At 44.2% G+C, this 25,755-nt stretch overlaps 3 protein-coding genes across 5 annotated transcripts in view; 1 reads left to right on the top strand and 2 right to left on the bottom strand.

The window, feature by feature from the left end:
• Positions 1–770: 770 nt before the first annotated feature.
• On the top strand, positions 771–9,840 carry LOC105732473 (tripartite motif-containing protein 75). The gene is made up of 2 exons (XM_064383712.1): positions 771–942; positions 6,675–9,840. The coding sequence occupies exon 2, from the start codon at positions 6,928–6,930 to the stop codon at positions 8,158–8,160; it is 1,233 nt and encodes a 410-aa protein (XP_064239782.1). The 5' UTR covers positions 771–942; positions 6,675–6,927; the 3' UTR covers positions 8,161–9,840.
• Positions 4,003–4,215, bottom strand: LOC135277815 (guanine nucleotide-binding protein G(I)/G(S)/G(O) subunit gamma-5-like). The gene has a single exon (XM_064384078.1). It carries the CDS (start codon positions 4,213–4,215, stop codon positions 4,003–4,005), a length of 213 nt encoding a protein of 70 aa, XP_064240148.1.
• A 9,592-nt stretch (positions 9,841–19,432) lies between the features above and the next one.
• Positions 19,433–25,755, bottom strand: part of LOC135277775 (transmembrane protein 192-like) — a 45,518-nt gene continuing 39,195 nt past the window's right edge. For 2 of the 3 annotated variants that reach the window (XM_064383755.1, XM_064383756.1), the window contains exon 6: positions 19,433–21,383. In XM_064383755.1, coding sequence (XP_064239825.1) covers positions 21,245–21,383 — 139 coding nt within the window. In that variant the 3' untranslated portion in view covers positions 19,433–21,244. The remainder of the gene's footprint in view (positions 21,384–25,755) is intronic. The other variant, XM_064383757.1, reaches the window with a different exon arrangement.

Below are 25,755 nucleotides of genomic sequence, written 5' to 3'. Positions count from 1 at the left end.
GCTTGGCCCCAGAAAGCTTCTGAGACGCTGTCTCCACCCGATCTGCCCCCAGGGGGGGCCCGATCCAGGTGTTGAGTCCTCGGCTGCACGCTGCGCTTGCCGCCGCTTTGTCGTTCTTCCCGCCTTCACCGGACAGAAGTGATGAGAAGCAGGGGTCCCTGGGCTTGGAGAGCAAGGCAGGGCCCCTTGGTGGGTGGCCCAGGTCGAAAGGGAGGCGGTGAGCTCAGGGAGCTGGGGAACGTTCGCCGACACCCTCCCGGAGGGTCTCAGCCATCTTTCTGGGCTCCGGCGACCCCCGCCACACCTCACCAGAGTGAATCTGCAACCCCGTGGGACCCGATCCCCGCCCACGCCGTCCGATCCGGAATCTCCTGGGGAGAGCATTCCCCAGTGCCCACCTCGCGATCTGAAGCGCCCTCCCCGTTCAGCGGACCCGAACAGGAAAGTCGGTTCGGGGAGCCACTGAGGTCAGGAAGGTCGGGCTCCTGCGCTGCTGGTGGCAGGCAGCCTCCTTCCCAGTGGCCGCCTCGGACACGGCCGCCGGCATTTTCCCATGCCGGTGCGGCCGGCCGGTGGGGGGCCGCGGACATTGCGGCTGGTCAGCCGGGCACGCCAATGCGCATGCGCGAGCGGCGCATCAGAAGAGCGACCTCCCAGCCGGGGCTCGCGTCACAGTGACCGCTCCCGTGGCCTGGGATACCATGGCATCAATGGTCAGAAAATGTAGTGGTCCCATAAAATAGGAATGAGAACTAGATAATGTTCCAAGAGCCTAATTTAAGCGAGCATGTTTGACGGAGGAAACTTCTTTTTTCCTTAAGCAGTAACTGGATATGGTCTGGAGGTTTGATGTTGCTGTGGTGGTGGTTGTTGTTGTTGCAGTTTTCCCAGAGAAGCAGAGGAGGAAAACAGAGTTTCGTTCCTGAGGGAGGAAAACATGAGGTTGGTAGAATTTACGCACCTTTCCACAGCCTTACCTTTGAGAAGTTTTCTTTCTGAGAATTATTTCCCTTCCATCCGTATTCGATAGAGGGTGCCAGGGTGGATTGCAGTGGGCAACCTCCGCTCACTGCAACCTCTGCCTCCTGAGTTCAAGTAATTCTCCTGCCTCAGCCTCCCGAGTAGTCTGGAGTACAGGCGTGCGCACCACCATGCCCAGCTAATTTTTTTTCGTCTTTTTAGTAGAGACGTGGTTTCACCATGTTGGCCAGGATGGTCTCGAGCTCTTGACCTTGTGATCTGCCCTCCTCGGCCTCCCAAAGTGCTGGGATTACAGACGTGAGCCACCGTGCCAGGCTTAGAATTTTTTTTTTATTTATAGTAGATAAAAATTTCTTCGGGCAGGACTCGGTGGCTCACACCCGTAATCCTAGCACTTTGGGAGGCTGAGACAGGGGAGATTGAGACCCACCTGGACAACATGGTGAAACCCTATCTCTATTAAAAATACAAAAATTAGCCAGGTGTGGTGATGCATACCTGTAATCCCAGGTACTTTGGAGGCTGAGGCAGGAGAATGGCTTGAACCTGGGAGGCAGAGGTTGCCGTGAGCCAAGATCCCGCCACTGCACTCCAGCGTGGGCAACAGAGCCAGACTCTGTCTGAAAAAAGAAGAAAAAATGACTTCGATTATTTTGCAAACATATCTTTATAAAATCAGGTTGCATCTGTCAGCCAGTCAAAGTTTTATATGAGCACCCTCACTGGGTTTCGAGACAAGGTCTCAACTCTGTTGTTTAGGCAGGATTGCAGTGGAACAATCTGAGCTCACTGCAGTCTCACCCTCCCGGACTCAAGTGATTTTTCCACCTCAGGCCCTGAAAGTAGCTGGGACTATAGGCACCTGCCCCACCACCCATGGCTAATTTTTGTATTTTTTGTAGAGACAAGGTTTCACCATGTTGCCCAGGCTGGTCTCGAACTCCTGACCTCAAGTGATCCACCCGCCTCTGCCTTCCAGAGTGCTGGGATTGCAGACATGAGCCACCACGCCTGGCCGACACCCTCACTGTTAATCTTCTATAAGGAATATCTTTCAGCAGGTAGCCCAATTGCAGGCTCTGGGTTGAAATCTCTAGTCTTTCTCAACTTCTCTGTTCCTTTTTACTCATCTAAATAAAGCAGGCTCTGGTTATTTGCATGAGCAAATGCAAACCTGTCCTATTCACTTATTACAAAAAAGACTCTAAAGTTCTTGGATCAAGGCCAAGGACACTTAACTGCTTACAGGCCGGAAGCCTTCCCCACCTTCTCCTGCCCCCACCCCTCCCACTTCCGGGTAGAAGCCGGTCTTAGCTGGGTGGAGTCCTCACTGCTGCACATTCCAGGTTTGTTTAGTTAGTGTCTAGTGTGTGGCCGCTTGCACGGATAAGGGACCGCCGCAGGGTTCCCCCTGCTCCAGATAAGCCTGGAGGTGAGACTCTGTGGGTGCCAGAGACTGGAGTGAAACCTGTGGCCTCTCGAGCATCTGCTCTGTGCCTGGAGGCAGCTTGCCCCTCACAAGGGAACCCGAACTCATCATCAGGTTATTTTATGTTTTTATTTTTATTTATTTATTTTTTTTGAGATGCAGTCTCACTCTGTGATTCAGGCTGGAGTGTGGTGGGGCGATCTCAGCTCACTGCAACCTCTGGTTATTTTGTTTTTATTTTTAGTTATTTATTTTTTTGAGACTCAATCTTGCTCTGTGACCCAGGCTGGAGTGCAGTGGAGCGATCTCGGCTCACTGTAACCTCTGCCTCCCAGGTTCAAGTGATTCCCCTGCCCCAGCCTCCCGAGTAGCTGGGATTACAGGCACTTGCCACCAGCCAGACTAATTTTTGTATTTTTAGTATTTTTGCATTTTTAGTTTCACCATGTTGGCCAGGCTGGTCTCAAACTCCTGACTTCAAGTGTTCTTCCTGCCTCGGCCTCCCAAAGTGCTGGGATTGCAGGTGTGAACCACCGCACCTGCAGCATAAGTTTATTTAAAAACGCATGCTATTTATTTGTTTTTATTTTTATTTACTTTTTTAAACAGAGTTTCACCATGTTGATCAGGCTGGTCTTGAACTCCCGACCTTAGGTGATCCACCCGTTTTGGCCTCCAAAGTGCTGGATTACAGGCGTGAGCCACCATGCCCAGCCACCATTTATTATGGTTCCCGATTTATTTACTAGTTTTGTCCTAAGTCACCGAAATGCTTGCTAAAAATATGTAAGCCCAGAGACCACTCTGTCCTAAGGAGTCAGAAAAAGAGGTGACTGATTATCTGTCTGGGAACATTCCCAGAAATGCTGGTCTGATGGTGAGTGTGGAGTTATCTTCCAGGATGTAGAAGTGAGGAATGGGTTGTGTATAGAGTTGGGTGGAGTGGGAGGGATTAGAGCCGTGATACAAGGCCCTGAGGTCACTCTGTTGCCCCGAGCTGGTCTTGAACTCCTTGGACTCAAGTGATCCTCCCAGCTCTGCCTCCCAAAGCACTAGCATTACAAGCATGAGCCACCGTGCCCGGTAAGGTAATTCACTTTACAAAGGAGAGGTGTCTGATACTGAACCTTGAAATTGGAAGATGAGGCCAGAGAGGAAGCTTGAGATCTGAAGAAAGAGGAGGAGCTAAGGAAGGAAACTAGTGGCAGGACCAGAGCTTTGCAGTACTCTAGATAGCTGTCTGGAGATGGCTCAGGGCAAGAGAAATATACTTGCACTCTGCTCCAGAAATTTATGTTTGATCAAGAAGTGCGCTGAGCGGGGTGGCTCACGCCTGTAATCCCAGCACTTTGGGAGGCCGAGGCGGGTGGATCACAAGGTCAAGAGATCGAGATCATCCTGGCCAACATGGTGAAACCCCGTCTCTACTAAAAATACAAAAATTAGCTGGACATGGATGGTGGCACGCGCCTGTAGTCCCAGCTACTCGGGAGGCTGAGGCAGGAGAATTGCTTGAACCTGGGAGGCAGAGGTTGCAGTGAGCCGAGACTGCGCCACTGCGCTCCAGCCTGGCGACAGAGCAAGACTCCGTCTCAAAAAAAAAGAAAGGAACAGACTTTCTGGGGTCTGAAGGGATTTGTATTTGAAGATACCCGAGTCAGCGGAGGGTCATGTTGAGCATTCTGCAGACAGAATTGTTTCAAGTCTGCAGCTGCCTGGGAAACTTTTATGCGGTTGAGCCTGGCTTCCAGCCAGAGCTGTTGAACCACTTTCTTCATAGTGGCGACGCTGGAGGAGCCAGACATGGTGCACGAGGGCTGGGCCGATTCGTGGGTCGGTGGGTCGTGGGCAGTGGGTCGGCTGGGCGAGACAACTGAGCAGCGGCGCCGTGGGAGCGGGGCTCTGAATTTTTTTTTTTTTTTTTTTTTTTTTGAGACATTGTCTTACTCTGTCGCCCAGGCTGGAGTGCGGAGGCGCAATCTCCGCCTCCCGGGTTCAAGCGATTCTCGTGCCCCAGCCTCCCAAGTAGCTATGCCCAGCTCCCAAGCCACTATGCCCAGCTAATTTTTTTGTATTTTTAGTAGACAAGCGGTTTCACCATTTTGGCCAGGCTGGTCTTAAACTCCTGACCTCGTGATTCGCCTGCCTCAGCCTCCTAAAGTGCTGGGATCGTAGGAGAGAGTGAGCCACCGCGCTCAGCAGTGGCGCGATTTCAGCTCCCTGCAACCTCCGCCTCCTGGTTCAGGTGACTCGCTCATCTCAGCGTCTAGAGTAGCTGAGACTAAGGCATGCGCCATCAACACCCAGCTAACTTTTGTATTTTGCAGTGGCTCACACCTGTAATCACAGCATTTGGGGAGGGTGAGGCAGGAGGATTGCCTGAATCCAGGAGTTTGAGATCAGACTGAGTGACATAGCATGACCTCTAGAAAAAATAACAAGAAATTAGCCTGAAATGAGCCATGATCACGCCACTAGGTGACCAAAAGAGACCCTGTCTCAAAAAAAATAAAAAAAAAGAAGTCTTCGTATATATGTTTGAATATTTGTTCAAGTTATATGCATTTTTATAGGATTAGTATTGTAGAATTACAACGGCATAGGAAAAACTTCTCAATTTAAGTTTTTAGGCCGGGCGCCGGGGCTCACGCCTGTAATCCCAGCACTTTGGGAGGCCAAAGCGGGCTGATCACGAGGTCAAGAGATCAAGACCATCCTGGCCAACATGGTTAAACCCCGTCTCTACTAAAAATACAAAAATTAGCTGGGCGTGGTGGCACGTGCCTGTAGTCCCAGCTACTCGGGAGGCTGAGGCAGGAGAATTGCTTGAACCTGGGAGGCGAAGGTTGCAGTGAGACAAGATCCCACTGCACTGCAGCCTGGCGCGAGACTCTGTCTCAAAAAAAAAAAAGTTTTTAGTTTGTTTGTTTGCTTTTGAGTTAGCATCTGCCTCTGTCACCCAGGCTGGAATGCAGTGGCATGATCTCAGCTCACTGCAACTGCCACCTCCTGGGTTCAAGCAGTTCTTGTGTCTCAGCCTACCAAGTAGCTGCGATTACAGGCGTGTGCCACCATGCCAGGCTAATTTGTTTGTATTTTTAGTAGCAACCGGGTTTTGCCATGTTGTCCAGGCTGGTCTTGAACTCCTGACCTCAAGGGATCCTCCTGCCTCAGCCCCCCAAAGTGCTAGGATTACAGGTGTGAGCCACCACCAAGCTCAGCCTTTGGAATTTTAGCATTGCTTTCAAAAAAAAAAAAAAGAGGTTTCTATTTCACATGCCTACAGTGTTGGAATATCTACGTTTCAACTCTTAGATAATAAAGTCCTGCATCTTTCCATAACTGTTACTTCTATGCTCCTTTGGGGAGCATGTTCCTATATATTGGGAATATGTTCAGTTTTTGTTTATTTTCTTATAGATATTTTGCATTTAGACATAATGACATTTTAGCAAATACTAAAAGTATTTTTCCAAATTTTGTCTATATTCAATTTTTTATCTCGTTTGATTTCACTTCACAAATGGATAGGTCTTCTGTGGCCTATTCAGCTGTAGAGAAGCAAGGATGAAAGAGCAAGGTAAATTTGGTAGATGTGATTTTGAGCCATCAGAAAGACACTTTTGTTTTTTTCAATTAGAGACAAGGTCTCACTTTGTCACCCAGGCTAGAGCGCAGTAGCATAATGACAGCTCACTGGAGCTCATGGGAGCCTTGACCTCCATGGGGTCAAGCAATCCTCCTGCCTCAGAATCCCAAGTAGCTGGGACTACAGGTGCACACCATCACCCTCAGCTAATTTTTTACATTTTGTTGTTGTTTTTCTTCTTCCTTTTTTTTGGAGAGACAGGCTCGCTCTATGTTGCCCAGGCTAGAGATACCTTATCAAGACAAAAATTTAAAGGGAGATTGTCATTATTTACCCGATTCCCAGAATTTGGGATGTAAAGCAAATTTCTCCAAGTTACAGAGATAGGTAACCGAAGATGTCTCTAATTTGGGTGGTCTCCATGCCTCAGGGCCTAGGCTGTTCCCACAACCCCAGTTAGGATGACTGGTAGGTAGATGGGATGTGGGGATTGTGGTACCGAGTATGTGGAGTAGCTAGGGCACGATAATAAAGGCATGGAAATAAAAGACTGGGGCTAGGGGAGGATAATTTGTGTTTGGCTAGAATGTGGTGGAAGTTAGGACCACCTGAAATAAATTCAGGTCTGTTTCACCTTGTTTTGTTTTTAAGAAAGAAATATCTTCTCACCTACAGCAACTAATGATTTGAGGCATCGGATGTTTTCCTAACAGAGCTGCTTAGCTTGGCTTCATTTTCTCCGTGCAGCCAAAGGCTGGAAGAGTAATTGTCTGGCTGAGCTGTGACTGCCAGCAGGCTGTGTGTGGGACTCCTTTTGGCAGCTGGAATAAAGGGTCTGATGATTCAAAGGACTTCAAGGGCTACCACCAATGTGAGAAATCAGCGGGACTGTAGTGAGGTCTGTCTCCAGTGACTGTCTCCAGGAAGGATGGTGAGATCTAAGAGCATATCTGCTTCTCACTGGAGAAACCCACAGAGCTCAACCACCTTGGTCAAGACCTTCATTGACAGACCAATGGCAAGAGCAGCACGTGTGACCAAACTCAAAGCAGAATCCAAGTGCTCCATCTGTCTGGATTATCTAAGAGACCCCATCACCATCGATTGTGGGCACAACTTCTGTCGTTCCTGCATCCAACAGTCCCGGATGGATCTGCAGGAACTGTTCCCTTGCCCTGTTTGTCGTCACCAATGTCAAGACAGGCACTTCAGGAGCAACACCCAGATGGGAAGGATGACTGAAATTGCCGAGATACTCGAGAGCGCTAAGAGCAAGAAAAAGAGGCAGGAAAAGAGGAACTTGTGCGAGAAGCACAACCAGCCCCTGAGTGTTTTCTGCGAGGAGGACCTGGTGGTGCTGTGTCCCCTGTGCACTCAGCCCCCTAACCACCAGGGCCACCATGTGAGGCCCATAGTGGAGGCTGCCTCTCATCACAGGGAAAGGCTTCGCAGTTACATCCAGCCCCTGAAAAAGCAATTGGCAGACCTCCAAAAATTAATAAGCACTCAAAGCAAAAAACTCTTAGAGCTGAGAGAGAAGGTGGAAAGCCAAAGGCAGGAACTGTCCTCTGAATTTGAGCACCTCACCCAGTTTTTAGACCGTGAGCAACAGGCAGCTCTCTCCAGACTAGCTGAAGAAGAGAAGGACAATCAACAGAAACTCAGTGCAAACATAACAGCATTTTCAAACTACATCAGCACACTCAAAAGCCAATTAAGTAAGGTGGTAGAGCTCAGTGAGCTGTCTGAACTGGAACTGCTGTCACAAATTAAACTTTTCTACGAGTCTGAAAATGAGAGTAGCCCGTCAATCTTTTCAATTCATTTGAAGAGAGATGGCTGCAGTTTTCCTCCCCAGTATTCTGCTCTGCGGAGAATTATAAAGAAATTTAAAGTAGATGTAATTCTAGACTCTGAAACAGCACACGCTAACCTGATTGTATCCGAAGATAAAAAATGTGTGAAATTTACAAAAAGAAAACAAAAAGTTCCTGGTTTCCCAAAAAGATTGACAGTCAAGCCAGTTGTTCTGGGTTTTCCATGTTTTCCTTCTGGCAGGCATTTCTGGGAGATTGAAGTGGGAGATAAGTTGGAATGGGCTATTGGCATTTGCAAAGATTCTCTTCCCACAAAGGCGAGGAGACCCTCATCAGCCCAATAGGGATGTTGGAGAACTGAGCTGCAGGATGATGGCTATCACGCACCAGGGGCTTTTCCAACCCCTCTCTTGTTAGATGTGAAAGCTAGGACCATTGGCATTTTGGTGGACTAGGAGCTGGGTGAGATCTCATTGTATAACATGGCTGAGAAATCTCACATCTGTACTTTCTCTGACACTTTTACCAGACCTCTTTGGCCTTATTTCTACGTTGGACCAGATTCACAACCTCTCAGAATCTATACAGGAACCACTGGTGAATAAAAACTCACCTGTGAGGCTGAACTAATTTTCTAGTTGTTTTTTTTAATGGAAGATGCAGAGGCTATTGTATTAATGTATCTACGGATATAATCCCTCTAGTTTTTTTTCTCTCACAGTTTCCAAGAAGAAAGTTTTATGTTGCTCCGACAACTGTCTATGAAACAGTGCTAGGATTGGTTACCTTTCGGGAATGTTGTGGGGGTTACCTATCATGTTCGTGGACTTGGTGCATCGCTGAGTAGAAGGGTGATTATTTCTGTTTTTCAGAAAGTGCAGATAGAGCTTCCAGGGGATGAACTAGAACAAACTTATCAACTTTGCCTTCTCAGTGTAAAGGTTGGATTGTGCTATTCCTGACACATACTAGGCAGGGAGCAGCTTGTAATCCTTAGTTAAACCATAGGGCACAATTTAAAGGGATGGAGTGGGGACCACAGGGAGAGGGTAAGCATTTTTAGCTTTTAACATGTGAGGCTTTAACAGTTTTTTTCTGTTATCGCCAGAAGCCACCTACTGGTGGGAATCACTACGTTAGGTTTCTTAGAAACCTTCTGCATCACATCATTTTCATTTCTTCCTGTATTCTTTGCTATTTCATCTCTTCCTGTATTCTGTGCACAGTATTTTGGAAGAGAGTGACTTGTTATGACACTAGAGAGACCTGGGAAATCTCGTTACTAATGGACATTACTGTTAGACACCATGTCAGAGACTAAAAGATGAATCACTGGGCAGGATGGTGCACCTATATTGACTCAGAATGTTTTCTTTCAAAGACTGTTAACATTTATGGAGCCCTAACTATGTCCCAGAAGTTGCAGTATTTTCAAAACAACTCTGAGATGTAGGCAGTAGGTTAACAACAACAACAAAAAAAAACGGATTTAAAGTTAAGAAAACAGTTTTGAGACAAAAAAAAGTATCCTAGTTAAGGTGAATCAGCCAGTGGTAAAGAAATATCTAGGGATGCCTTCAATCACTGACAAAACCAGCCCCTTAAATGGTTTGTCAATGGAATGCTTTATACATACACAGGAAGTAATAAGGTATTATTTTTCCCTCTGACTATGAGAAAGGAGATGTCCACAGGTACATGTTTAAACTCTCAGAACGCTAAACTAACTTAACCAGAAGGATCTGGGCTTATATCTAGATTCCACTAATGTCTGGTAGTGGGCCTAAACTCATGTGTAAGATGGACATAATACTTATTTTGCATGAAAGCTATGAAGGTGAAGTTATATGTGTGTGTATGCACCAAAGTTAACTTATTTTTTTTAATTTTTTCGAGATGAGGTCTCACCCTGTTGCCCAGGCTAGAGTGCAGTGGCACAATCATAGCTTATCATAACCTTAAACTTGAACTCCTGGACTCAAGGGATTGTCTCACCTCAGCCTCTGAATAATGGTCTCACACCATCACAATTAGCTTTTTTTTTTTTTTTTTTTTTTTTTTTTTAGATAGGGTCTGACTCTGTTCTCCAGGCTGGAGTGCAGTGACAGGATCATGTTCACTGCAGCCTCAACCTCCCAGGCTCAAGCAATCCTACCACCTCAGCCTCCCGAGTAGCTGGAACTCCAGGCATGCATGCCACCATGCCCAGTTAACTTTTTTTTTTTTTTTTTGAGATGGAGTTTCGCTCTTGTTGCCCAGGCTAGAGTACAATGGTGCAATCTCAGCTCACTGCAACCTCTGCCTCCTGGGTTCAAGCGATTCTCCTGCCTCAGCCTCCTGAGTAGCTGGGATTACAGGCACCTGCTACCCAGTCAACTTTTGATTTTTTGAGGAGATGAGGTCTCACTTTGTTGCCCAGCCTGGGCTCAAACTCCTAGGCTCAAGTGATCCTCCTGCCTCCACTTCCCAAAGTGCTAGAATTACAGGCATGAGCCACTGTGCCCAACCTGCCCCAGGCCATTTTAATTTAATTTTTTTTTTTTTTAGTAGCGACTGGGTCTCACTATGTTGACCAAGCTGATTTTGAACTGTTAGCCTCAAGTGGTCCTCCTGCCTCGACCTCCCAAAGTGCTGGGAATATAGGCATGAGCCACCATGCCCAACCCAAAAAAGACATTTCTGACTCAGGAAAATGTGAGTATGGCAGGGCATTAGGTGATAACAAGGCTGTTAATTCTGTTAGGTGTGATAGCATTACAATTTAGGAAATGCTTTTATCCAGAGTAAAATATTTAGGGGTGAAATTGTATTTCTGTGATTTTTATTAAAGAGCTCTAGCCAAAAAAAAAAAAAAAATACAATCAATGAAGCAAATGTGACAAAATATCAATAATTGTTGTGTCTAGGTGATGGACATTTCACTTTATGTACTATTCTTTGTACCTTAAAGAACAAGTAAAATTGTTTCCTTTTATCCATATGTTCTGAGTTATGGTTTCTGTATGACTGCCATTTCTACCTGAGGTTTGATTGGGCACACTTATAGTTGAATGAACATATTCATCCCTACTCCCCTGTCTAAAACTCAGTTAAATTGTGTATTTTGGCTAGTTTCAAATTTCTTAAGATTTGAGAAACTAGCTATTGAACTATAAATTTTATTAACTGTCCATTTCCTTAGAATTGGAGCCATCTTGGTCAGGCTAGTTTCAAATTTCTGACCTCAGGTGATCTGCCTCCTCAGCCCTCTCCAAGTGCTGAGATTACAGGTGTGAGCCACCTCACCTGGCCTTTTTCTTTTTTCTTTTTTTTTTTTGAGATGGAGTTTTGCTCTTGTCATCCAGGCTGGAGTGCAATGGCATGATGTCAGCTCACTGCAACCTCCGCCTCCCGGGTTCAAGCAATTCCTCCTGCCTCAGCCTCCCTAGTAGCTGGGATTACAGGTGCCTACCATCACACTGAGCTAATTTTTGTATTTTTAGTAGACACAGGGTTTCACCATGTTGGCCAAGCTGGTCTCAAACTCCTGACATTAGGTGATCTGCCCACCTCAGCCTCCCGAAGTCCTGGGATTACAGGAATGAGACACCATGCCCGGCCCAGCCTCTTCTATTAATACCTAGTTTTCTATATGAATTATGTTATTATAAACTTTTTAGGAGTACACTTCCCTTTTTTTTTTTTTTTTTTGAGACAAGAGTTTCACTCTTGTTGCCCAGGCTTTAGTGCAATGGTATGATCTCTGCTCACCGCAACCACTGCCTCCCAGTTTCAAGCCATTCTCCTGCCTCAGCCTCCTGAGTAGCTGGGATTATAGGTGCCCACCATGACACCCAGCTAATTTTGTATTTTTATGAGAGACAAGGTTTTGACATGGTCAGGCTGGTCTCGAACTCCCAACCTCAGGCAAAGTGCTGGCATTATAGGCGTAAGCCACCTTGCCCAACCTTTTTTTTTTTTTTTGAGACAGGGTCTTCCTATGTCACCCAGGCTGAAGTGCAGTGGCGTCATCTCAGCTCACTGCAACCTCTGAGCCCCTCTACCACACCGGTCTCAAGCGATCCTCCCACCTCAGCATCCCAAATAGCTGGGACCACAGGCCTGCACCGCCACACCTGGCAATTTTTGTGTGTTTTTAGTAGAGACAGGGTCTCTACCCAGGCTGCCAAGGGCGGTCTCAAACTCCTGAGCTCAAGCGAACCACCCATCTCAAAGTGCTGGGATAGCAGACATGAGCCATTGTGCCTGGCCACATTTCACCTTTGGTTTCCAATTGGGTAACTCTTTGATTCTTATACTAGTAATTTAACATGCTTACTAAAAATCAAATAATTGGATGGGCGTGGTAGCTCACGCCTGTAATCCCAAAACTTCAGGAGGACAAGGTAGGTGGATCACCTGAGGTCAAGAGTTCGAAACCACCCTGACCAACAAGGTGAAACCCCGTCGCTTAAAAAAAAATCAAATAATAGGCATATAAATAGAAATTATTAGTATAACCTCACCTATCCACACACATGCACACATTTTTGGTATATATCTATAGAGATTTCTTTGGCCTACATAAACTAGTTTATATACATTATTTTAATATGAACTAATCTATAATAAGGCCAACATTAAGCTTTAAAAGATAGGAAGAAAGTAGATCATAAACTTGTTAGTACATTAAGGATTTGGGACTTTAAGAAGAATGGGAAGCTAATGAAAAGCTTGAAGCAGGGAACTGAGATCATCAGATTTTCCTATCTCATTGGCTGTATCACTCAAATTTCGAATATTGGTCTCAGCTGGATATATAAATTTAGAAGTCAGCAGTAACTGCATAGAAACTAGTCCAAGCATGATGGCTCATGCCTGTAATCCCAGCACTTTGGAAGGCCAAGGCAGGCAGATCACCTGAGGTCAGGAGTTCAAGACCAACCTGGCCAATATGGTGAAACCTTGTCTCTACTAAAAATACAAACATCAGCCAGGCATAGGGGCACGCACCCGTAGCTACTTGGGAGGCTGGGGCAGGAGAATTGCTTGAACCCAGGAGGTGTAGTTTGCAGTGAGCCAAGTGGAGCGCCATTGCACTTCAGCCTGAGCATCACAGCAAGACTCCTCAAAAAAAAAAAAAAAAAAAAAAAGTGAATATTACAATTTTAAAGTTCCACAAGCAAAGAGGATGGTATACAAATCACAAGAGGAATGTTCAACCTTTGACATGTGGACAGGTAATTCCTTGATTTAAAAAAAAGGTTCCTGGCTGAGGGCCGTGGCTCATGCCTGTAATCCTAGCACTTTGGGAGGCCAAGGCAGGCGGATCACCTTTGGTCAGGAGTTCGAGACCAGCCTGGCCAACACGGTGAAACCCTGTCTCTACTAAAAGTACAAAAATTAGCCAGGCATGGTGGCTTGGGCATGTAGTCCCAGCTACTCAGGAGACTGGGGCAGGAGAATCATTTGAACCCAGGAGGTGGATGTTACCCCACTGCACTTCAGCCTGGGTGACAGAGCAAGACTCCATCTCAAAAAATAAAATAAAAAATAAAAAAGGTTCCAGTGGAATTGTAAAAACATAGATAATAAACATTTTTAAAAGGTAAGGAGGAGTGCATGAGATCAGATATAGGTCTCGTAAATTCCTTACGAGAATTTGAGGGATTTCCCATCTCCTGACCTCTATTTTTAATCCTGATACACGCAATTTTTTTTCAATTAAAAATTTTTTCTTGATGTAAATTACTACAAAACATTAAACATGTTGTAGATTCTGGTTTCAAATCATTTAGAAAGTCATTTCCTATACCACAATTGTAAAACTGGTCTCCAATATTTTCTTGTATCTTCATGGTTTTTAGAAGCCTCCTTTTGGATGGGCATAGTGGCTCATACTTGTAATCCCGGCAGTTTGGGAGGCTGAGGCTGGAGGATCACTTGAGGACAGAAGTTCCAGACTAACCTGGACAATATAGTGAGTCCTCACCTCTACCAAAAAAAAAAAAAAAAAAAAATTAAATTTAAAAGGTAAACAGAAGCTGGGCATGGTGGCTCACGCCTGTAATCCCAGCTGATTGGGAGGATGAGGCAGGCAGATCCCTGAGGTCGGGAGTTCCAGACCAGCCTGACCTACATGGTGAAACCCTATCTCTATTAAAAATACAAAATTAGTCAGGCATGGAGGTGCATGCCTGTAATCCCAGCTCCTTGGGAGGGTAAGGCAGGAGAATTGCTTGAACCTGGGAGTCGGAGGTTACAGTGAGCCAAGATCATGCCATTGCATTCCAGCCTGGGCAACAAGAGCAAAACTATCTCAAAAACAAACAAACAGAAAAAGAATCTTTTAAATTACTGTAGGCCCACACAGCTGATTAAAGAAAATCTCACCATCTCTCTCAATCCCTAATTTAATTACACAGCAAATTCTCTTGTTATGTAAATTAAAATATTCACAGTTTCTTGGGATTAAGACATAAACATCTTTGGGGCCGGGACATGATTTTGTCTACTACAGTCCATCTTCTGGACCCAAACATGCACATCTGTCCCACATGCAAAATACTTTCACCTCATCTCAACATCCCCAAAGTCTCACCCTATTACTATTGTAATATTGGTTATACGACTTTATGACCATTTTTCAAAAGTCATAGAACTATATGCCAACAGTGAATTTTACTGAATATAAACATTAAAATGAGTATAGAAAAAGAAGAAACAGCAAAGGAGACTGAGAAGAAGTCACCAACAAGGTGGAAAGAAACCACAAGACTGTGCTGACCTGGAAGTCACATAAAGAAAATATATAAAGGAGAGTGTAATATGGCCGGGCACGGTGGCTCACGCCTGTAATCCCAGCACTTTGGGAGGCAGAGGCAGGCGGGTCATCTGAGGTCAGGAGTTTGAGACCAGCCTGGCCAACATGGTAAAACCCCGTCTCTACTAAAAGCACAAAAATTAGCCAGGCGTGGTGGCAGGCGCCCATAATCTCAGCTACACAGGAGGATGAGGCAGGAGAATCGTTTGAACCTGGGGGGCAGAGATTTTAGTGAGCCAAGATTGTACCACTTCACTCCAGCCTGGGCAGAAGAGTGAAACTGTCTCAAAAAAAAAAAAGGAAAGAAAACCAACAGTCCAGACGCGGTGGCTCACACCTGTAATCCCAGCTACTCAGGAGGCTGAGGCAGGAGAATCGCTTGAACTTGATAGGCAGAGGTTGCAGTGAGCCGTGAGCATGCCACTGCACAGCCTGAGAGATAGAGCCTGTCTCCAAAAAGAAAAAGAAGATATCCAATGTGGCTCTAGTGATTCATTAGTGTAAACTTTTTCACCAGTGCTGGTGGAGGAAGAATCCAGACTGCAGTGTTTAAAAAGTAAATGACAAAAGAACCCAAAATAACAAAGTAGGATGTATTTATTTATTTATTTTTTATTTTTTATTTTTTTTATTTTTTGCTAACTAGAATAACCAGTGTAAGTAACTAGGATGTATTTCTAACAAACGTGAGGACTATCTTTAATATATAAAGGAAGATTTTGTGTGTGTGTGTGTGTGTGTGTGTGTATAAAAAAGTCTCAAATAAAACTTTTGTTTGAATCCTTGAAAGAAGAAAGAGGGCCTATGGCAGAAGCCTGGATATACTAAAATTCACTTAAGCCACTGGCAGCTCTCACATGACAAGAAGATATCCAATGCAAGCTGGGTGCAGTGGCTCACGCCGGCAATCCCAGCACTGTGGGAGGCCAAGGTGGGCGGATATACACATATTATATATATGTGTATGTAAAAAAACCATGTGTGTGTGGTGTGTCTTTTTTTTTTTTTTTGAGATGAAGTTTCCCTCTGTCACCCAGGCTGGAGTGTAGTGGCACGATCTTGGCTCACTGCAAACTCCACCACCAGAGTTCAAGTGATTCTCCTGCTTCAGCCTCTTGAGTAGCTGGGACTACAGGCACCTGCCACCATGCCCAGCTAATTTTTGTATTTTTAGTAGAGACAGGGTTTCACCATGTTGGCCAGGCTGGTCTCGAACTCCTGACCGATCTGCCCGCCTCAGTCTCCCAAAGTGCTGGTGATTACAGGTATGAGCCACCATGCCTGCTCAGAAGATTATATTTGTTAAGAAAAAGAATATCACAGGACAATAATAAGCAAAGGACTTGAATATACATGTCATAAAAGTTATATAAATGACCAAATAATTTGGAAAAAAATGTTTAACCCTTCGTTAGTATCCAAAGAAATGCAATTTGAAACAATGACATACTCATCAGATGGGTCAAGATTTAAATAAGATAACACCCACTATTGGTAAGGATATGGAGACTGAATGTGCTGGCTCACACTAAAAATATAAAATTTTTAGTATTTTATACTAAAAAATAGTGGCACACATCTGTAATCCTAGCTACTTGGGAGGCTGAGGCAGGAGAATTGTTTGAACCCAGGAGGAGGAGGTTGCAGTGAGCCCAGATCACGCCACTGCACTCCAGCCTGGACAACAGAGTGAGACTAAAAAAAAAAAAGTGTACATTGGTATAATTCCTTGGTAGTGAGATTTCAAATAACTTTTTTGCTTTATGTTTTTCCATATTGCCATTAAAAAAAATAAGCTTTTAACTTTCTAAGTCATGATACTGTGTCATATATATATACCTATATCTATCTATATACATATACACATATATACTTATAACAAAAGGTTTACGACACCTACCCTAGTTCGGGGCCATATCTTTCTGCCATTTATATTTTGTCCATATTGAACTATGATCTGATACTCCTGAAACTAAAACTGACGTCATTTCCTGCTTGAAATGCTTCAGAGGATCCCATTATCAACAAGATAAAGTGCGGGTCTCCGGCGTAGTATAAAGGCCCTCCAAGCTCTGACCCCGTCCACCTCTCCACCCAGGTCTTGCCTCACACTTTTGGTTCCAGCTACACACAGTGCTTGTGATATTTTGTAGCTATTTGCCTTGCTACTTTACTCATCGTTTTGCCTGGCATTCCTACACCCTCTACCCTCCTGCCCCCAGGTGTCCCCTGATGTGGATCTGGCACAGCACATTGGGCCAATGTCCTTACTGCACTCAGCACAACGTCTGGAAATCTATTCCTCGGTCTCTTTAGAATGTAAGCTACCAACCAGAGTCTTTTCTTTCTGTTATCCACAGTACTGGCACAATTACTAGCCTGCTGAATAGAATGTTTAACATTTAAATTATTTTTCTCTAATGACAAGTGATGATGAGCATTTTTTCATATGTTTGTTGGCTGCATAAATGTCTTCTTTTGAAAAGTGTCTGTTCATATCCTTTTTGATGAGGTTGTTTTCTTCTTGTGAATTTAAGTTCTCCGTAGATTCTGGATATTAGCCCTTTGTCAAGATAGGTAGGTTGCAAAAATTTTTTCCCATTCTGTTGGTTGCAGGTTCACTCTAATGACTGTTGCTTTTGCTGTGCAGAAGCTCTTAAGTTTAATTAGATCCCATTTGTCTATTTTGGCTTTTGTTGCCATTGCTTTTAGTGTTTTAGTCATTATTAGATCCCATTTGTCTATTTTGGCTTTTGTTGCCATTGCTTTTAGTGTTTTAGTCATTAAGTCCTTGCCCATGCTTATTTCCTGAATGGTATTACCTAGGTTTTCTTCTAGAGTTTTTATAGCGTTAGCCCTCGTATTTAAATCTTTAATCCATCTAGAGTTAATTTTTGTATAAGGTGTAAGGAAGGGATCCGCAAGATCAGAAAACCAAACACCACATGTTCTCACTCATAAGTGGATGTTGAACAATGAGAACACATGGACACAGGTAGGGGAACATCAGACACCAGGGTCTGGGGGATGGGGGGCTAGAGGAGGGATAGCAGGGTGTGGGGAGATTGGGGAGGGATGGGATTAGGAGAAATATCTAATATAGACGACAGGGCAACGGATGCAGCAAACCACCACCAGGGCACGTATATACTTCTGTAACAAGCCTGCATCATCTGCACTTGTACCCCAGAACTTAAAGTATAATAAATAAACTTTTAAAAATCGTTTTGTTCATTTTTCTGTTTCGTTACTTCTTTTTTCTTTTTTTGAGACAGAGTCTAGCTCTGTCACCCAGGCTGGAAATGCAGTGGCACAATTTCCGTTAACTGCAACCTCCGCCTCCCAGGTTCAAGGGATTCTATTCTCCTGCCTCAGCCTCCCAAATAGCTGGGTTTACAGATATGCGCCACCAAACCTGGCTGATTTTGTATTTTTAGCAGAGATGGGGTTTTACCATGTTGGCCAGGCTGGTTTCGAGCTCCCAACCTCAGGTGATCCACCCTCCTCAGCCTCCCAAAGTGCTGGGATTACAGGCATGAGCCACCACATCTGGCCGTTTTGCTACTTCTGATACTTAGTTTCACTTTCATTTATTGTTTGAAGTGTTCATTACTGGATTCAGAAAAATGTTGATGGTTATACAAATATTACATGAGAACCTGGGCACCCTAACTTTTTAACGACACCGTTTCTTGTAAACCAAAGTTTACCCCATAAATCTCAGAAACTCTATAGATCCAAATTAAATTTTAAAAATAAATAAGAGGTATCATCTAACTAACACTGCTGTTCCTTTTTGAAAAGAAAAACAACTGAAACCAAAGTTTATAGGCTCTTCTTCCAGAACAGAGAAAAAGATTTCTAGAGAAGGCAATGGCTTTGAAACATACTAAAAAGAAAGAAGTGTAATCCCAGCACTTTGGGAGGCCGAGGCGGGTGGATCACGAGGTCAAGAGATCGAGACCATCCTGGTCAACATGGTGAAACCCCGTCTCTACTAAAAATAAAAAAATTAGCTGGGCATGGTGGCACGTGCCTGTAATCCCAGCTACTCAGGAGGCTGAGGCAGGATAATTGCCTGAACTCAGGAGGCGGAGGTTGCAGTGAGCCGAGATCGCGCCATCGCACTCCAGCCTGGGTAACAAGAGCAAAACTCCATCTCAAAAAAAAAAAAAAAAAAAAAGGAAGGCCGGGTGCAGGGGCTCATGCCTGTAATCTCAACCAAGGAGGGTGGATCACAAGGTCAGGAGTTTGAGACCAGCCTGGCCAGCATGGTGAAACCCCATTTGTACTAAAAATATAAAAATTAGATGGGCATGGTGGTGTATGCCTGTAATCCCAGCTACTTGGGAGGCTGAGGTAGGAGAATCACTTAATTCCAAGGGGTGGAGGTTGCAGGGAGCCGAGATCGTGCCACTGCACTCTAGGCTGGGCAACAGAGCAAGATTCCATCTAAAAAAAAAAAAACAAAAAAAAAAAAACGGAAGGGAGAAAGAAGGGAGCGACCTTGAACACAATCTGAATTTTAAAAATACAATTTGGCTTTAAGTTTGTGACTGTTGTGTGCAGGTGACACACGATCTTTTCGTTTTTTTTCAAGAGATGGTGTTTCACTATGTTGCCCAGGCTGCTCTCAAACTCCTGGACTTGAGTGATCCTCCTGCCTCAGTCTCCCAAAGTACTGGGATTACAGGCATGAGCAACTCTTCCCAGCCATACACAATCATCTGTATCTTACTGGAAAACTTAGAATGCCCCAGCAATGGCTATATCTAAAGGAAACAAGTATTTGTGCTCCATAAATCAAATGGATGTGGCCAAATCAATATATCTCTTGCCTATATAGTTATATTGAATATATCCCTATATAGTTACATATCAAGTATTGAATATTCAGCTAATGATGAAAAAAGATTAACACAGTCACAAATATCCCCTCCCCTCATATTCAGCCTTCAACCAAAAATCTTTCTACGGCAGCATATAACAATGCTAATGGCAAGTTGGCAAAAGGAGCATACTAGGAAAAATGGAGAAATAATGCCATTTGCTCTGAAAACAACTTCATTTTTATCTTGAGAATCAGATGTTTAATATCTGCAAATAACTTAATATGCATTTTATCCCCATTATAATTTTTAAGTATAATCCAAGATTTTAAAAGGTATCTTTTTTCTTTTTACAGTAATTTAAAATCACAGAAGATGCCCTTCCTATAACAAGTTATTGATCCAATGAAGGTATAACCAGACTGAAATATATGGCAACTTCTTGAAGAATGATAAAAACAAAGTGGGAGTTCTAAATTCTTCTCTGCATTTTGCAGCTATTGCTAATGAAATGTGCTGCCAATATAACAGGCAACATAGGTTTGTGTAACACAGGTCGGTCTAACACTGGCCCAAATAATTATCACAACTTCTTTTTTTTTTGAGATGGAATCTCACTCTGTCACCAGGCTGGAGTGCAGTGACATCTTGGCTCACTGCAACTTCTGCCTCCCAGGTTCAAGCGATTCTCCTGCCTCAGCCTCCCGAGTAGCTGGGACTACAGGCATGCACCACCATGCCCAGCTAATTTTTTTTTTTTTTTTTTAGTAGAGACGGGGTTTCACCATGTCGTGCAGGATGGTCTTGAAATCTTGACCTCGTGATCTGCCCTCCTTGGCCTCCCAAAGTGCTGGGATTACAGCCGTGAGCTACCACACCTGGCCTATCTTATTTCTTGAGAATAGAAAGCTGTAGGAGTTTGCATAGTATATCACCTAGTGAGACCTCAGTCCTATGGTGAGAAAATTTCTCTATGAAAGCTACATGGCCCATGATGTCATTCAACACCACATAAGCATATAAAATACATGATAACACTCTGCAGGAAAAACATTCACAAGAAATAATGACTTCTTTCAACAGCTTAAAAGTGAGAAGAACTTATTTGATTAAAACCCTGTTTAAAATAGATGTCTTGTTAGGCTTCCCCTATTCATAACCAAATCATTACAGGGTTCAGTGTCAGGTAGAAAAATGTTGACCATGGAGTTGTTTAGCCTCTGATCCTAGGATAAACCAAGCAGTTAAATCAGTTCAAGAAGTATAAAATGGACATTCTCCTCAAGTTATCAGGGCTTCTACAGGCACTTTTCAAGTGACCCACAGCCCTATATTTTATTTTATTTTATTTATTTATTTTGAGACGGAGTTTCACTCTTGTTGCCCAGCTGGAGTGCAGTGGCACAATCTTGGCTCACCGCAACCTCCGCCTCCCAGCTTCAAGCAATTCACTTGCTTCAGCCTCCCGAGTAGCTGGAACTACAGGCATGTGCCACCATGCCCGGCTAATTTTGTATTTTTAGTAGAGATAGGTTGGTCTCAAACTCTCGACCTCAGGTGATCCACCTGCCTTGGCCTCCCAAAGTGCTGGGATTACATACAGGCATGAGCCACCATGCCCAGTCAAGCCCTATATTTTAAACAGCCACAGAAGTCAGAACCAAATTCAGGTTTCCAACAAACACTGTAAAATGCTATTCAGCAAAAGCTGCAGTTCCCTGTGGCAGCTTGTCCAGTAGTCAGTTAGTTTGAATCACTCTGGGTTTCTCTGCAATTGCTGTCATGAGGGCGAGCCTCTCACGTTCTACTTGGCTGACAGCCCAGGTCCGAGGAAGTGAGAGCCAACAATCGCTTACTCAGCAGTGCATTGTGGCGCTTCAGGTATTCAATGATGTCTCCTTGCTTTTCAACAACTTCTTCTAGGCTTGAAATAGTCCTGCAAATAATCAAGATATAAGTGGGTTACACATATTCACCAATACTCATTAGTGTCTTTGCAAACGAATACCTATTAGTTTTTAGTACAGCATATTGTATTTGCTACCTTTTCTTAGATGTCAGAAGCCAGGGCAATATTGGCAAACAATATTTTTTCCATAAATCATTTTTGTAACTTCTACTCTCAAAATAAATTTAAAATGTTATAAACTTTCACAACTCTAAGTTTTAAAAAAGGCCATCATTGCTTTATTTAAGAAGGATTTGTAGGCTGGGTGCGGTGGCTCACGCCTGTAATCCCAGCACTTTGGGAGGCCGAGGCAGGCGGATCATGAGGTCAGGAGTTCAAGACCAGTCTGACCAATATGGTGACACCCCGTCTCTACAAAAATTAGCCGGGCGTGGTGGCGCGTGCCTGTAATCCCAGCTACTCAGGAGGCTGAGGCAGGAGAATCGCTTGAACCTGGGAGGCAGTGTTGCAGCCTGGGCAACAGAGCAAGACTCCATTTCAAAAAAAATAAATGAATAAGAAGAATCCTCATTTGTTAGAGTAAGATAATTGAATATAAGTGATCAACTTAAATGGCATTTGAAGACAAGACAAAATCATTCAATAATCAAGCAACGATTAAAATAGACAACTCTGACCATGAGAAACATTTTTTTTTTTTTTGAGACGGAGTTTTGCTCTTGTTACCCAGGCTGGAGTGCAATGGCGTGATCTCGGCTCACTGCAACCTCCGCCTCTTGGGTTGAAGCAATTCTCCTGTCTCAGCCTCCTGAATAGCTGGGACTACAGGCATGAGCCACCATGCCCATCTAATTTTTTGTATTTTTAGTAGAGATGAGGTTTCACCATGTTGACCAGGATGGTCTCGATCTCTTGACCTTGTGATCCACCTGCCTCGGCCTTCCAAAGTGCTGGGATTATAGGTGTGAGTCACCGCGCCCGGCCAAGAAACATTTTTTTTTAATGTATGGCATTTGCTTCTTTTTGCATTTCTCCTTTTTTCCCCCATACCATAAAAATGTATTTTACACTTGACACAAATAAAAATAGTATATAAGTATATAAAACAAAACAAAATCTAACTCCTTCCTATACTACTGTCCCAACTCACTTTGATCTCACTGCTCAGAAGTAATAGCTATAAAGCATTTTTAATTTCCTTCCACTAATATAAGATATTAGTACTAGGAATAGTGATGACGATAATGATGACAAAATATGCCAGATGAATTTTAATGTTGTGACTAAAAATTGCCTATTCAAGAAATAAAATGTTATTTGATATGTTTTACTCATATATTCTATGTGCTAAAAGGGAAATATTTCAAGGGATGGTGAGAAATTCAGCATAAGAAATATAGAATGGTCCCATGTGAACAAAAAAGATTTCTTCTTTGAAATAATTATAAATAGTTATGCTTATAAATAACATGGTTACATGAATGGACTATGTAACCACATTATTATTATTATTATTATTATTATTATTGTTAAGATGGAGAGTATCTCTGTCACCTAGGCTGGAGTGCAGTGGGATAATCTCGGCTCACTGCAACCTCCACCTCCCAAGTTCAAGTGATTCTTCTGCCTCAGCCTCCCAAGTAGCTGAGATTACCGGCACCTGGCACCACACCCAGCTAATTTTTGTATTTTTAGTAGAGATGGGGTTTTACCATGTTGGCCAGGCTGGTCTCAAACTCCTGACCTCAAGTGGTCTGCCCACCTCAGCTTCCCAAATGCTGGGATTACAGGTGTGAGCCACCATGCCCAGCCAATAACCATGTTATTTATAAACATAACGTTAAAAAGACTTTGAATATGCTATTATTTATACGCATATTCAGAAAAAGACTACCTGAGTTCTAATCCTGACTTTGCCACCCATAGGCTGTGTGAACTTAATAAGTTACCTAAACTCTCTGGTCTTCAGAGGTTAATATAACAACAAACATTTAGCACTTAATATGTATAAAGCATCTAGGAACCTCCTACCTTTTTTTTTTTTCCTGAGCTCAGCTATTCACTGAAAATATATTGAAGGTTTTCAAGTTATCTTGATGGAACTGAGAAGGGTTATGTTCTGAGTAGAGTCAACTCTTCTATATACTGACTTTCTATTTTTCTTTTTTGGAGACTGAGTCTTGCTCTGTGGCCCAGCTGGAGTGCAATGGTGAGATATCAGCTCACTGCAAACTCTGCCTCCTGGGTTCAAGCTATTCTTCTGCCTCAACCCCACGCCAAATAGCTGGGATTACAGGCATGCACCACCACACCCAGCTAATTTTGTACTTTTACAAAAATGTAGAGATGGGCTTTCTCCATGTTGGCCAGGCTGGTCTCGAACTCCTGAACTCAAGTCATCTGCCTGCCTTGGCCTCCCATAAGGCTGATTACAGGCATGCACCACCACTACCACTCCTGGCCATCATCTTCTTTTTTTTTTCCAAGACACAGTCTTTTCCATCACCCAGGATGGAGTGCAGTGGTATGATCTTGGCTCATTGCAACCCCTGCCTCCCAGGTTCAAATAAATCTCCTGCCTCACCCTTCTGAGTAGCTGGAACTACAGCCTACAGGTGTGTGCTACCACACCCAGCTAATTTTAGTATTTTTAGCAGAAACGGGGTTTCACCGTGTTGATCAGGCTGGTCTTGAACTCCTGACCTCAGGTAATCTGCTCACCTCAGCCTCCCAACATGCTGGGATTACAGGCCTGAGCCACTGGGCCTGGACCTGGCCATCTTCTATATATAGCAGACTTTCAATTAGTGTCCCTGTTCCCTGCCCTGTCCCCCACTCCCAAGGGCATCCTGTTCATTTCTAAGTTCCAAGTCTCTCTGGGGCTACAAAAAGAATGGCTGCCTCCTTGGCTTTATTTCTCCCCGTGTCCTCTAAATGTAGCCTGCCCTGCCCTGAAGTATCATTTTACCACTCCTCCATCTGTATTCCATAGCCCATATATTTTCAGAAATCACTCAACCACTGATGGCCCCTTTCTCCTCCAGTTTTTCTCTTAGTGTGGGTAGGGTGGTCTTTTTTAATCCTTCACTATCCTTTTGGAAGGATCTGGGGAGGGTGAAGGGATAAATGGGTGGCTAAATTCACCTTCTTTCTTTGAAGTTGATTCAAATTTTTTTTTTCTTTCTTTTATTGAGACGGACTTTAGCTCTTGTTACCCAGGCTGGAGTGCAATGGCAAAATCTCGGCTCACCGCAACTTCCACCTCCTGGGTTCAAGCAATTCTCCTGCCTCAGCCTCCCAAGTAGCTGGGATAACAGGCATGCGCCACCACGCTTGGCTAATTATATATTTTTAGTAGAGACAGGGTTTCTCCATGTTGGTCAGGCTGGTCTTGAAATCCCAACCTCAGGTGATCTGCCCACCTAGGCCTCCTAAACTGCTGGGATTACAGGTGTGAGCCACCGCACCCAACCTTTTTTTTTTTTTTTTTGAGACAGATTCTTGCTCTGTCGCCCAGGCTGGAGTGCAGTGGTGAGATCTTGGCTCACTGTAACCTCCCTGTCGTGCGTTCAAGAGATTCTCATGCCTCAGCCTCCCAAGTAGCTGGGACTACAGGCATGCACTGTCAGGCCTCCCAGTCCAAGCCTGGCCATTACAGCCTTGATGACTTACACATACACCTCGGGATGGTCTCCAGGAGCCAGAAAGTCTGAAGTAACCAGAGAGCTGCAAATGAAACAACTTGTTCCTGCCTCAACTAATTGCTCTCCCCCTGCAACCTGCAACCATCGTTCCTGCTCAGCCTGTGGAACGTGCCCCCCGCCCCGGAACACTGGGCTTCTCACCACCACCACCCCTATAACTATGTAATTTACCGCACCCTCCCCTCTCCTTGCAACCAATAACCCCTCACCCTTATGACCACGCCTGTTTGTAATAGATAACCCCTACCCTTGTGATCATGCGTTTGTAATAGATAACCCCTACCCTTGTGATCATGCCTGTTTATAATAGATAACCCCTCACTCTTATGACCACGCCTGTTTGTAATAGATAACCCCTACCCTTGTGATCATGCCTGTTTGTAATAGATAACCCCTACCCTTGTGATCACGCCTGTTTGTAATAGATAACCCCTACCCTTGTGATCACGCCTGTTTGTAATAGATAACCCCTACCCTTGTGATCATGCCTGTTTATAATAGATAACCCCTCACCCTTATGACCACGCCTGTTTGTAATAGATAACCGCTACCCTTGTGATCACGCCTGTTTGTAATAGATAACCCCTACCCTTGTGATCACGCCTGTTTGTAATAGATAACCCCTACCCTTGTGATCACGCCTGTTTGTAATAGATAACCCCTACCCTTGTGATCACGCCTGTTTGTAATAGATA

Source organism: Aotus nancymaae, unplaced genomic scaffold (assembly GCF_030222135.1).
Source record: "Aotus nancymaae isolate 86718 unplaced genomic scaffold, 86718_ANA_hifiasm-v0.15.2.pri h1tg000033l, whole genome shotgun sequence".
In the NCBI taxonomy this organism is placed as follows: domain Eukaryota; kingdom Metazoa; phylum Chordata; class Mammalia; order Primates; family Aotidae; genus Aotus; species Aotus nancymaae.
The sequence above is the reverse complement of the archived record's forward strand: the minus strand, read 5'-3'. Positions and strand labels throughout refer to the sequence as shown.

Bases quoted from the DNA above. Each gene is read 5' to 3' on its own strand.
- LOC135277815 (XM_064384078.1), bottom strand. From the start codon at position 4,215: ATGTCTGGCTCCTCCAGCGTCGCCACTATGAAGAAAGTGGTTCAACAG.
- LOC105732473 (XM_064383712.1), top strand. From the start codon at position 6,928: ATGGTGAGATCTAAGAGCATATCTGCTTCTCACTGGAGAAACCCACAG.